The 13,547-nt window shown below is 38.3% G+C and overlaps 2 protein-coding genes across 3 annotated transcripts in view; both read left to right on the top strand.

The window, feature by feature from the left end:
• mal2 (mal, T cell differentiation protein 2) overlaps window positions 1-4,737 on the top strand; it is a 9,078-nt gene extending 4,341 nt beyond the window's left edge. The window contains exons 4-5 of one of the 2 annotated variants that reach the window (XM_027155098.2): window positions 843-949; window positions 2,040-4,737. In XM_027155098.2, the coding sequence (XP_027010899.1) occupies window positions 843-914 (72 nt within the window). In that variant the 3' untranslated portion in view covers window positions 915-949; window positions 2,040-4,737. Of the gene's footprint in view, window positions 1-842; window positions 1,399-2,039 lie in introns of those variants that run through there. The other variant, XM_047811251.1, reaches the window with a different exon arrangement.
• A 1,551-nt stretch (window positions 4,738-6,288) lies between these two features.
• Window positions 6,289-9,984, top strand: LOC113647924 (CCN family member 3-like). Its single transcript, XM_027154934.2, has 5 exons — window positions 6,289-6,564; window positions 6,981-7,110; window positions 7,815-8,069; window positions 8,155-8,360; window positions 8,633-9,984. The coding sequence occupies exons 1-5, from the start codon at window positions 6,445-6,447 to the stop codon at window positions 8,930-8,932; spliced, it is 1,011 nt and encodes a 336-aa protein (XP_027010735.1). The 5' UTR covers window positions 6,289-6,444; the 3' UTR covers window positions 8,933-9,984.
• Window positions 9,985-13,547: the final 3,563 nt, after the last annotated feature.

The following is a 13,547-nucleotide window of genomic DNA, read 5'->3' as shown; positions in this document are numbered from 1 at the left end:
GACTGTGGTATCAGTATTAGCATAGCTGCTAGCCTAGCATGCTTTTACAGTGCTGTAGGTGTTTTATTGCCATGGAAACTGTGTTTACACGCCTGCTAACTAATGCTAAAGATAACGCAACAGTCTATTAGAAGAACCTGTTTACTTCTTCTTTTTATTCTTTTTAGTCAAGGTCTTCTGTCTGTGTCTGTGTGTGTGTGTGTGTGTGTGTGTGTGTGTGTGTGTGTGTGTGTGTGTGTGTGTGTGTGTGTGTGTAAGGAGTACTGCACATTATAGCCTGCATGCAGCAGACATGCTTTCTCACATTAACTCATTGCTGTCTTGCCATTATGACAAAAGGAGTACAGAATGTGTGTGTGTGTGTGTGTGTGTGTGTGTGTGTGTGTGTGTGTGTGTGTGTGTGTGTGTGTGTGTGTGTGTGTGTGTGTGTGTGTGAGAGAGAGAGAGTGAGAGAGTGTGTGTGAATGAGTGAGTGAGAGAGAGAGAGAGTGTGTGTTTAACAGCAACTTATTCAAATACTTTATCTAAGTTACAGAAACACAAACATCTATAAATGTCTCTTCACCTTCATCCTCATTACCTATGTAAATTATGTAGGAATATGCAGCCATATGCAAATTAGGACACTCCCCACATGCCCGCCTGCTGTGCCTAACAGCCTAACATCACTGATATTAGAAATCTGTTCATCACTAGCATTAGCATGCTAACAAGTTAAACATGTTCAGGTCCTACAGTGTGATTCCGTAGGAATTTGTATATTGCCCGACAACTGGTTCTTACTATTTGTGATGTCATTTAGAGTGATGTGTGTTGACGTAACGTGTGTTTTGATGTTTCAGATATTTGCTTTCTTTGTGACCGTATGCTATGGCTGCAGTATGTTCATGGGCTTTAAACGATGGAGGAAGTGACATTGAGAGTCACAGCATCACAGCGACGCTCCCTGGTGACACGTTTACTATCATACACACACACACACACACACACACACACACATACACACACACACACACACACAAACACACACACACACACACACACACACACACACACACACACACATACACACACACACACACACACAAACACACACACACACACACACACACACACACACACACACACACACACACACACACACACGAGAGGATTCTTCTCTTTCAGCATAGACATGTGTGTTTAGTGTATTATAGGTTTCAGTTTGTAAAGTTAAGTTTTGTGTAATGTCACAAAACATTTCTATCACAAGTGTTAGATATTCTTCAGAAAAACTCCACGATTCAGTGTGCAAAAGTTTGTACCCCTTCATGATTTCTGAACCAAAACAAGTAACCTGTCCATCTGGTTTATATTTTATCTCTAAAAGAAAAAGAAAATAATTTTAAAATGAGACAAGAATCAAAAACTTCCACATCAACTTAATAATAATAATAATAATAATAATAATAATAATGTTTATTCCTTTACATTTATATCTTTTTAAAATAGGGGTGCAAACATTTGATGTGATATTTACTTTTTTTACTATTAATATCTTGACATTTGTATTTTTGTTACTTGTGAAAATTGAAGGAAATAAACATGTTGTTTTTTTTTTTAGCTGTAAATCACATTTTGTCTTCATGTTTTCTGAAGGGTGTAAAAACTTTTGCACTCAAACCTCAGAGAATATTTCAATTAAAAATTGTTTTTTTAGATAATTTAATAAACCTTTCAATGTCCAGTTTCAGCTTGAGTCTAATGTAATCTGTGTTTATTTTATTTTTGTGTTTTCAATGAATTTATTTTTGTAGTTTATTTTATTTGTATTTTTATTTCTTCGAAAATAAATTTGAAATCAGATTTTAAAAAATTGCACAATGGGAAATTGGCATGTGTGTGAATGTGAAATTTAACTCACACTGAAAGTCTGAAATAGAAGACAGCAAAAGTAAATGCACCCTTTATGTATACAAGACCAGCTATGGTGGTGATGATGATGATGATGATGATGATGATGAAGTATTCTGATCCTCTTTATTGTATTGCCCTTAAAGCATCCTGAAAGATGGAGACTCTATTGAAGCTGAAGCTGAATTGGATCTACAATAAGTCACATTTTTCCAAAACAACAACTGGAAAACGAGGAAGACGAGGGAACGGAGATGAAATCTGATCTGCAGCTAGAGCCAAAACCAGACAGACCAGTAAACCTGCAGTGACTTTAATGGCAACAAATTACTTTTTTAGTCGTTGGAGGAAAATATATTCGATTTTTAGTTTTTTACTCAGCGTTTAGTAAATTTGGTGAGTCAGAATTTAGTTCAAAACAAATCCAGCCAATAAACTAAAGTTTAGAATTTTCTCACATTTTTCCCAGTGGAGTAAGTTCAGTCTTCAAATGAATAGATCCATGAAATGTTTACAAATTAAAATGGGATTATTTTTTGGGGGATTTTTTCACCCCAGAGAATCAATATTTTTTGTGTCATTTTGTATTAATACACCTCACCAGGTGAGAGTACAGGTCAGTGGGCGTGGCTAGAACATGTCAGGGCATGGGGAAGTCCGTTCCCACACAGAAGGTTCTCTAAGGTTTATAAGCGTCTCGTTATAAGTCCCAGAGCTTAAATTCTGCTCGTTCGCCAAGTACACGCAGCTGATTAATTTCACCGCTCAAGATGTTCGACAGGAGCCAAATAGGAAGCTTCTGTTTTTATCATTTGTTAGTGTCTAGCTCATCTGGAAGCCAGTGTGGCTTTGGCAGTTCCGATAATCGTCTAAAGACACAAAACTGCACCACTCTCCAGACATGAAAATGAAAAAACTAGAAGGCTCCCCGACTCTGCCAGGTGTCACAGGCTAAGATCGTATCCAGCATCCTGCTGTGACCGCAGTTCTATTTTACATCCATTGGTTTTGGCTGGAGATCTCCATTCAGGCAGTAAGCCTCCACCAAAATAAAGACTGGACCACCGTTATGTATGTCTTTGCAAATCGTTCGGAACAGCCAAGAACATCAGAGGCTTTTTGGGCCAGTGCTGATTTATACAGCAGGCTGGCACCGGGACACTCTCAGGATAGCAGCAGTAAATCTACAGGCCAGGTCTCCATCATTCATCACCGCAGCAAACCAAGCACAAACCAAACAGAAGAGGAGCTGTAAATCCTGACTACACGTCCAAACCACACTTTCTCAGAGCACTGGAACGTTTCTGAACTTCTCCTTGGAGAGCAGCACATTCCAGCTTGGTGCATGCAGAAAAGAGGAGAATGACGAGAATGAGCATGAAGGCTTCTAGAGGTCAGGTGCAACATTCCATGTGCTGGTGTTATTACGACATGGCTTTCACAAAGGCCACCGTTACAAACTTCACGTATCGTCTCTCCATTTAAGAGCCGGAGCAGCAGCAAGCAGGAAGATCAGTCCAATTATAATAATAACTCAATGTCATCAATAAAATATAGAGATTTACCAAGAATTTTTTTTTTTCAAGCAGATCACCAGTGCAGATGTTTAAAAAAATCTAGACATAGAACAAATAGAGTATTTTATTGTTCTTCTGTTGAACAAAGAGGACAAAGACGGTCCTGTTACACATACAGTACATAAGTCTGGTAAGAACAGACTGAAGAACAGTCCAGGATTGAAATCAAACATCAGGATGATGGTCCATGGTAGAAAGCAGAGCCCCATGGTGATGGAGCAGCAGGTCAGTACTTGCAGAAGGGGTTTAGGTTTATCCTTTTGTGAAAGACTCCATCAACATCTGTCGGGTGCCATTTGAAATCAGGAGAACATTTGCTTCATAAATTCAGCTGGTTTTTGTTTCTGTGGAAACATCTGGAACTCCGTATAGAGAAAACAAACAGCATACAGTCCCATGTTCCACACTGAAAATCAGTCAACACTGTCATCAGCTACGGTTAGAAGAAAAATGGCAGATGTTGAAGATCTGCCACCTTTTGAACATCTGGATGTAACCCTTTTGAACATCTGGATGAGTTTTGGGTAGCAGCTTCTGTTACACATGACTTTATATATGTTGGAATATCAGGGTTCTTATGTTGTGGGTTCTCCATCATCATCATCACCTTCTACAGTAATTGATCATTATCCATCAGATCATCATACATGTTTGTGTCATGTGTCTTAAAGTTCTGTGGAGCTTTAAACCCAACATTAAAACAAATTTCCAAACCTTCGTCTAATGGACAGATGTTCGTTGGTCTGAACAACAAAAACAAACAAACACGAGCAAATATGTTACATGACCTGTTTTAGAAATGGATTCAAAACAGCTTTTCAGACTCACTTGGGCCAATCAGACGTCATGTGTTTTATCAATCATCAATCAAATTTTATTTATTTATTTTTTTTACACAAATGGATAACTTTACTATATGGAACCAGTCTGGATGTGCAAGCAAATGTCACACAAACGCTTTACACAACAACTCGAACATCAAATCCTTGTTCAAAATGTAGACTGAAGTTTGGCAGCTGTTTATTTTAACAATTAGACACAAAAAATATATTTTAGGGTCAAAACATTTACCTCATTTATCGACCTGATCATATGTCTAGCAGGATTTCTTCACTTCTTCTTTCGTTCAGGTCAAAACACGTGAAAATCTGTTCTGTTGTGTTAGTTTTTCCATTTTTTTAAAACATTTCTAAACAGACATGGACAGATGAAAGATGGATTATGTAACAAAACCATGATGAATAAAAGCTGTTGGGTTTTTATTGATTTATTGATTTATTTATTTTTGGAGTGAAGGAGAACAAACTGAAGACCTGGATGTGAATTCAGAGCAGAACTCTAATAAACCCTAACAAACGAGCTGAATAATCCCGAGCGATCTGGCCATGACCTCACAGCAAAGTGCCAAAACCCTGCCAAAAAGACACGGCCTATTAAAGTGGTTCTGTAGCAGCAGCCAAAATCAGGACCGTTTAAACTCTGATCAGGAGCAAACAAAATTCCTCACGCAGAACATAACGGAAAGCGAAGTGTGTGTCACAGGTTAGCCAGCGGTGACCAGAGTCCTCCAAAAACCGACCCCGTTTCCTCCCAGAGGAACCTTTTAAAAACCTGAAAACTTTTAATTATTCACCATCTCAGAGCTTGAAAAAACCTCAACCTTCTCTATTAAAGGAAAACCTGTGCGCTGCCAAGATTTATTTTATTATGAATTTTGATTGTAAACGTCTTTCATCACTCTGTTATAATGGCCTACAATGTCGTTTGTCTGCCTGCCGAAAGTAGTGGAAATGAAGTGCATTCTGGGAGTTGACCATGTGCAGCTTCTTCTATTGTTTTATACATTGGTGTGTGTTCAGGTAATACTTTTTACTTCTAGAGTCTGCTAGTTGTTCTTTAACAGTTTCACCACAGACCAGTTAACCTCATCACAATTTGTGTTTTAATGGCTTAAAAAAAAAGACAAAAAAAAAAAAAACAAAGCCAGAGAAAAAACGCTGTAGTTTACACAAAGTTATACATTTGTGGTTCTGTGAATAAACATGAGCATGTAGATTAAACACACACCCATATCATCAATAAAGTCTTAACATCACTAAATTAGCTAATCCAAAACTCTGAAGTCATGTTGTGACATCACAAAATGAACTCATGTATAGTCCTGCCCCTGAATCCGTTTAATCAGGTTAAAAAACCTAATCCAATCATTGAGAAGAATGAAAAGAGCTTAGCATATTAGATTTTACTGGCTATTACTGACTCGTTGTGTCCGTCCAGTGAGTGTGAGTGTGTGTGTGTGTGTGTGTGTGTGTGTAGTCTTCTGCTGCCAGGAGATGTGTGCACACGGTTTAGAGCAGGTTTATTGCTGTGTATAGATACAACCCTGGATGTGATTCATGTCTCGTCAAATAGTTTCACAGTAAAAGCTAAGAAATGTTTAACAGCACCTTCAAGTGTTTGCTCAGCTAACGGTTCTGCCGCCTCTTTGTTCTTTCTTTGCTCCGCTGATCCGTAACAGGCCTTTAGTGAGCCGTCAATCATGTGAGATTGTGTAGTGTTGTGAAGCGTACAGTCTGGTCTGTGTAAGACAAACAGAACTTTATCTCACTCTTCATGAAGCCACATCAGGTGTAACTTATAAACAATCTGTGTGTGTGTGTGTGTTTGTTTGTGTGTGTGTGTGTGTGTGTGTGTGTGTGTGTGTGTGTGTGTGTGTGTGTGTGTGTGTGTGTGTGTGTGTGTGTGAGTGAGAGGGAGTGTGTATGCGTGCGTGTGTGTGTGTGTGTGTGTGTGTGTGTGTGTGTGTGTGTGTTTGTGTGTGTGTGTGTGCATCCACAATGGGTCAAGAGGTTATGTTTTTTCTTTGGCAGTAAAATGTGACCTGCTAATACATTGCTGTCCAATCAGCTGTTTGGGAACCCTGTCAAATCCCGCCCCTTTTCCCTTGTCTATTTTTTTGGGGGCCAGTGTATAAATGAGTTGGAGAGGAGCAACGTTCAGCAGAGAGAAGGACTTTACCGGGCCAGGACACAATCTGATGATGTTTGTTGATAATTTAATGAAGAAGGAGGTTTCTCTCTGCGTCTGTGCACAGGTGATTGTTTTTAATCCCATTTGTACCACTGCATGCAAAAGTTTAGTTTAGTCATAAAAAAACAAAATGATCACCTTTTAGACTCTCTTTTTAAATTATTTTTGTCCACATATTTTATGGTCTAGGCCACGAGAGAATATTTATTTACTTAAATAAAAACTTATGTAATTAAAAGCATAATGAGACAAACTAATATACATTACCTTGAGCAAGAGAAAGGGTGTGTATACTTTTGATCATTTTAACAAATAGAACTCCTGACTGAGGTTTCAGTCTAGCTCACACATCCAGAAGGAAGTAACAAAAAGCTGTGGTAGCAAGCAAACATTAAACAGAGTTAAATCTTTGGTAGTTAAGAGTGTGATGGTGGAGTCTTTATTGAGGTTCTGAAGGTGATCTCTGGGTTCTCTGTACAGGTTCTGTTATTTTGTGCAGTGATGTGTGTGAGACAGAGAGGAGATCCGTGTTCACGCACAGACCCGTGTCAGAAGGAGCTGCGCTGTCACTACATGGGAGGAAGCAGGAACAGGACCGGAGTTTGTGATGGTGAGTGTGTGCTTCAGGCTGGTCTGAGGGCCACTGAGAGGCGTGGTTTAGGGTCTGAGTGTGGTTTGAGGTGCAGTTTAGATCTTTGGGTGTGGTTTAGGGCCTAGAGTATGGTTTAGGGTCAGAGTGTGGGGTGTGGTTCAGAGTTTGGGGCATGGTTTATAATCTGGGGGTGTGGTTTATGGTTTGGGGTGTGGTCTGGGGCCCAGAGTTTGGTTTAGGGTCTTGGGCGTGGTTTAGGGTCTGGGGCATGGATTAGAGTCTGAGTTGAGCACTGGTTCAGGTGTTTGTGTGTGATGATCTCACGGTTTCCTCACACTACTGAGGATTCAGTACTGACTGTGTTCACAAGTACTCTCACATGTACAGTATGAATATCATTGTCATTAATTTTCAGGTATTAGAGACATCTAGAGATGACTGAAAAAAACCTCAGATACAAATAGTAGTAGTATTTAGATAAAGCAGATAAAGAAATAATTAACATACCTGTGCACTGAAGTGGGTTCATCTGTTTAGAAGCATTAATAAAAGTGTGTCTAAGAGTGTGTAAGGGTGATATGCAGTGTTTGAGTAAATCAGGATTAATGAAGATAATAATTAACACCTTGTTATCTGGATCCATACACCTGAAGTTAAGCCCAGGACAATAATCTTACTCACATTTTCATGCTCATATCTTTTTTCTTTTGTCTCGGGAGCAGCTCCTGATGCAGAGCCCTGTGCAATGGGCAGCTCTGTGTACCACAGCGGCGAGATGTTCTTCCCGAGCTGCAGTTATCAGTGTGTGTGTCGTGGTGGGCAGATCAGCTGTGTCCCTCGCTGTAACCTGGAAGTGATGCTACCAGGTCCAGACTGTCCGTTCCCACATAAGGTGCAGGTTCCTGGAGAATGCTGTGAGAAGTGGGTGTGTGACAGACAGGCCGAGATCAGCATGCTGGGGGGCCTGGCAATGGCAGGTGAGCTCTGAGGACCTTTAATCACCATACTGGAGTATTGAGATGGTATAGAGTTGGTTAATGTGAGTGTTTCTGTGAATCTCAGCATACAGACAGGAAGAGACGCTGGGCTTCGATCCCAGCATGGAGTGTATAGAGCACACAACTGAGTGGAGTGCATGTTCTCGGTCATGTGGGATGGGAGTGTCCACACGCGTGACCAATCAGAACCAGCGCTGTGAGATGGTGAAACAGAGCCGGTTATGTTTGGTGCGTCCCTGCCACACCCTAAACGAGCAAGAAGAGCCTCAGGTATGAAAGAGACAGACTCAAGTCTTTGCGTACAGATCTTAACCTCATGATCACCCTCAACCGAGAGGCTGTAAATTACATCTACAGTTAAAAAACAATCAAACAAACCGGTAAATTTACCTCCGTATTATTATTCTAGCAAATATTTGCTTAAAAACTACAGTCCAGTACGTCAGAATTAATCACGTGAATCTGAATTACAAATGTGACCTGGAGAGGTTTAGTTCTTGTTCTAGTTTAAAGGTTATGTTTGTGATTTTTTTCCTCCACAGGAAGTTGGGGCTTGTGTCAGTACAACGCAAAGCCCCAGACCTGTCCACTTCACCTTCAGGAACTGCACGAGTGTGCAGGCATTTCGTCCTCGGTTCTGTGGCCGGTGTTCAGATGGTCGATGCTGTACACCTCATGCCACCAAGACAGCACCTGTGAGGTTTCGCTGCCCAACCGGAGCCACACTCAAGAGACCCGTCATGTTTATCCGTACGTGTGCGTGCCACCGTAACTGCCCTGCCGAGGACAGGGTTTCACAGCATGGACCCAAGATCGGACACTCCGCCTTTCTCACACGCTGAAGTCATGTGGAGAAACACGGAGACTCTCTTACTGCTTCCACCGAGATGATACCTGACAGGAGCCAGGACCTGAGTAAAAGTTTAAACCACACAGTGGTCACGGCACCATGAGCCATCATAATTCACACAGATCTTACTAATCTTAAAGGCTTGTGCTCAGTTAATCACAGAGATCAGTTTAAAACAGCACAGACAACATTCACTCATACTATAGCATCACAGTTTGGTGTTATTTCACTCCTACTGTAAAACAACACTCCACAAAGGCTTTGTAGCTATTTTGTTATTTTAGTTATTCGCTTTTATAAACAGCTTTAAAAATCTATAAGGTGAATCATTCTTGTCAGTCTGATCATCAACACAAAATAGTGTTGTTTTATTCAGCTGTCTGCCCTGAAATTATGTAAAACACCATGTATGTGTTTAAAGTGACAGAGTTATTTAGCTCAGCATCAGTTATTCTTAATGATCCAAAATATAACCATAAGAAGAAAAGGGATTTTCTCTCTCTGGTTCTAGATGTCTAGATCCAACAACTAAAAGTACTGATGAGTAAATTACATAACATCTTTCTAACATATTGTTCTTCTCAAGTCAATGAGGTTATTTCTATCCTCTCAGAAAGCAGGTCTTCTCTGAGCTGGACCACACTGACTCTCTCTAATCAATGAGATGGAACTCAGTGAGATGGATAGAGAATGAAATACTTGGACATGCTGTTCTAGCTTTTCACCAACCTAATGCTCAGCAGTGTCATACAAATTCCTCTGGTGTTTGTGTGAGAGAGACCTCTCCCAGGCCCTGGCATCATAAAAGAACACCAGGAACGTCACGACCAAGTGGATGAAGTGTGTCAGTGGTCAAAGGTCACGTTCACAGTGGACTGAAAGTTCATCTATATGTTTAGATTTTTTCCACATACGTTTTTAAAATACATAGTGTTAGTGTTGGGTTATCAGCTTGTGTCATTACATTCCTCAGCTTTTAAGCAGCTGATTTGTGTCATTATCATGATAAACGCTTTATAATAATAAAGCTATTTTTATACATGAGCTGTATTTCTGTGGGTTACTTTATTTCCAATATTTTAATCTATTTTCTTTAGGAAACCTTCGTACAATGCAACATTAATTAATCAAATGTTAATCAAATGACACAAATGTTTACACTCTCAGGACAAAATGTAATCAAAATGTAATGACAAAATGACAAAAATACCACATTTTGTGTATTTACAGACAGTACTGAATATTAAACACTCATGAAAAGTCAGTTTAAATTATTCTGAGACCTTTAATGTGATTTGATAAAAAAATATTATTATCCTGTGTTTGTTTAGCTCTACACAGCTAACATTACAATAAAAGCGACTTGACTTGACTTACAGAATTTCTACACAAAAATCACAAATTAAATCTTAAATAATCTTTTGTGAAAAACAAATAAACAGTTTGGCTTAGTTAAAAATACACATTTTAATTCATGAAAATAGTTTTATCTACAAAATTAGCCTCAATAATGAGCTGGTGTTTATTCATTCATTCATTTATTTATTTAGCTGCTAATGCTAATCAGAGCAGTGAAAAACTGATACTGAGAATATCTGAGCTGGTGATTTTGACTAAATTATCTTTATATTGATTTACATTTCTCTGTATCATTAATACCAATAGTTATTATTTAACTATTTAATAGTTATCATCTCATATCTACTCACTAAAGCTATGCTAATTCTAATTAGTTCATTTATGCTAACACTAACACAAGCTAATGCTAGTCAGAGGCCAGAGCTACAGTATCTAATTTAAACCATGTCATAACTTTAACATCATGACTAACATTTTATCTCAAAATTAAATAATTTTAGCATTTCATTTAACATTGGGCACAAAAAGAAGTGATAAGTGTTAATTGTCGAAAGTGACGACTTTTAATAAGATTTTATTTTGAAAAGACAAAAGCCTGTTGTAATTAGTGCTGTGACTGTACCGTGACTGTAGGTGGCGACAATGCTGTATTTTATACATTTAGACAGAACGATCACATCTCAAACCAGCCTCATGGACTCCCTAACCTAACCCTGCTCTCAATTCAATTCAATTCAATTCAATTCAATTCAATTCAATTCAATTCAATTCAATTCAATTCAATTCAATTAAAATTTATTTGTATAGCGCTTTTTACAATGGGCTTCGTCTCAAAGCAGCTTTACAGAACATAAACATAGAACAGAAGTTAAACATAAGGAGAAAAAAAAAGAATTAATATAGTAAAAAATTAAGATATATATAGTTCACAGTATGTGAAGCAATGTCTGTGTGATGTCTATGTGATGAGCAAGTCTGAGATGACTCATGCAGCAGTGGCAAGGAAAAATTCCCTTAAATTGGTCAGGAAGAAACCTTGAGAGGAACCAGATTCAAAGGGGAACCCATCCTCATATGGGTGGAACTGGGGGTGAGATTACAAATATACAGTCAAACAAGTGAATTGGTGTAAAGCTCTCACCTGCCATCCCCTGTTTTCTATTCATCATAACTAAAAGCTCAATTAAGAGAATGAATGCATTCTCTTAATTAAGCATTCTCTCAATTAAGAGAATCATAACTAAAAGCTCAATTAAGAGAATGAATGCAATACATAATGAAGGCATTAATAATTATTAAATTATTTTAATAATTGACAACTAGATTTGCTTCTGGCCATTTAATTCGAACATTGTCAATTTCAGAACAACGTTCTACTTCAGCCTGTAAAACAACACCATATTTCATTAAGGTCCAATTTGAGATTAATGTTTTAACAAGGTCCATTTGAATGTTACTTTCTTTTGTTTAAGGTGAAATTTGCCTTTCTTTAATACCTGACAACTAATATTGGATTCTACTGCATTAAAATTACAATTCACAACACTACATACAACCCATCACTAAATTATTATCAATTTCAGTACACCATTCTCTTTTAGCTGGAGAGTAACAGTAGCAGTCTGGATGCAGGTAGCCACAAAAGAGTTCCTTATCCAGTCAAGTGCAGAATAGTGAACCTCGATGTCAGGAAAATATGACATCCTGTACTGTCTAATGAAATTTCCATCCTAGCATTGCCTATACCAGAGGTTCAATCAGCAGTGGTGCAAGTGTATGCAAATGCTGAGAGAAAATATCACTGACTTCCTCCTGTAACTCAAACAGTCCCTTGAGAGCCAGTGTAAATTACTATGAATCAATAATTGCTGGGGTTCAGTGTTTGCTCTGTTACACAACAGTCAGGATTTAATTAATCTGATGATTTTAACAGCATAATTAGGGATTTCGTGTAATTTGGTGCACATATGTTATGAAGCTAAAGTTTTTCTGTTAATTATGCAGTAAACTGTCTTAATGCCAGGGTTTGCTGTGAGCTTTTTTTTTTTTCTCGATTTGGCTACAAGAAAAAAAACCTTATATGAAGCAAGGAAGAGCTGTGCAACACATTTACACACAATTGCCCACACAAATACACAAAAAACTACACAAGACAAAGTCAAATAAAAGACAGTCCATACAAACTATACAAAACACTACAAGACAATACAAAAGATAATACACTAAAGATAATACAAATCGCTCATCATTGCATTCATTGCATTCACTTCTGCTGGGGATGTCTAGGGGAAGTGGGCGTCGCCGACATATCGTCAATCTGAAGTCATACAGTATCTACTAGGATGGCAAGCTGTGGGCAGAAGGCACAAATAGTTCCTCAAAAATTGTTTTCGATTTGGCTACAAGCAAAAATACCTTATATGAAGCATGCAGGGAAGAGCTGTGCATCTGTGTTGCCTCTTTTAATTTGTCTTGACTTTCCTGAAATTCAGAAGGTTTTCTGTAGAAAAATTCTGCTTATCTATTGCACCTATGCACAACTACACACAACTACACTTACCACTGCACACTATTGCACACACGACTGAATGCATACAAATTTCCCCTTCAGCACATTTGTTTATCTAATTAGGCACTTTCTTGGAAATGGTGTGAGGTCTCTCTCTCTCTCTCTTCTGAAAATGATCTTGATAACAATCAGGGTTTGGCTAAAAACATATTTGTGTGTGAGCATCTTTTGTATTATGAGGGTGAACTATGTATTATGATGGTGAACTACTAACAGTAAATGAAGCAGAGGAATCTAACATTCTAATCTGTTAAAAATCTCCTAGTAACACTTTGTTTGTTGATGATTTACTGTACAGGTGATTCCCCCACTCAGGTTGGGAAAAACCTTCATAAAACTATAACACATCACTTCAGCCATTCATCTGTGAGAGACAATAATTCTCTGCTTTCTTTTCCTGTTGACTTTTTTAAAGTCTCTCTTATTTTAAACCAGAAAAGGATTGTCAGTGTGTAAGAGAAAAAGAATATATAGAAGTATGTAATGTTGACTGAATGGCACACAACTACACACACTACACACAAATGCTCACAAAACTGCACTCAATTGCACACACAACTACACAAGACAAAGTCAAGACAAAATAAAGTTCATACAAACTATACAAAACACTACAAGACAATACAAAAGCTAATACACAAAAGACAATACACAAAAACAGCAATTGACTGAATGGCAC

Source organism: Tachysurus fulvidraco, chromosome 3 (assembly GCF_022655615.1).
Source record: "Tachysurus fulvidraco isolate hzauxx_2018 chromosome 3, HZAU_PFXX_2.0, whole genome shotgun sequence".
Taxonomy (NCBI): Eukaryota; Metazoa; Chordata; class Actinopteri; order Siluriformes; family Bagridae; genus Tachysurus; species Tachysurus fulvidraco.
This window is presented reverse-complemented; position numbering and strand designations above follow the sequence as displayed.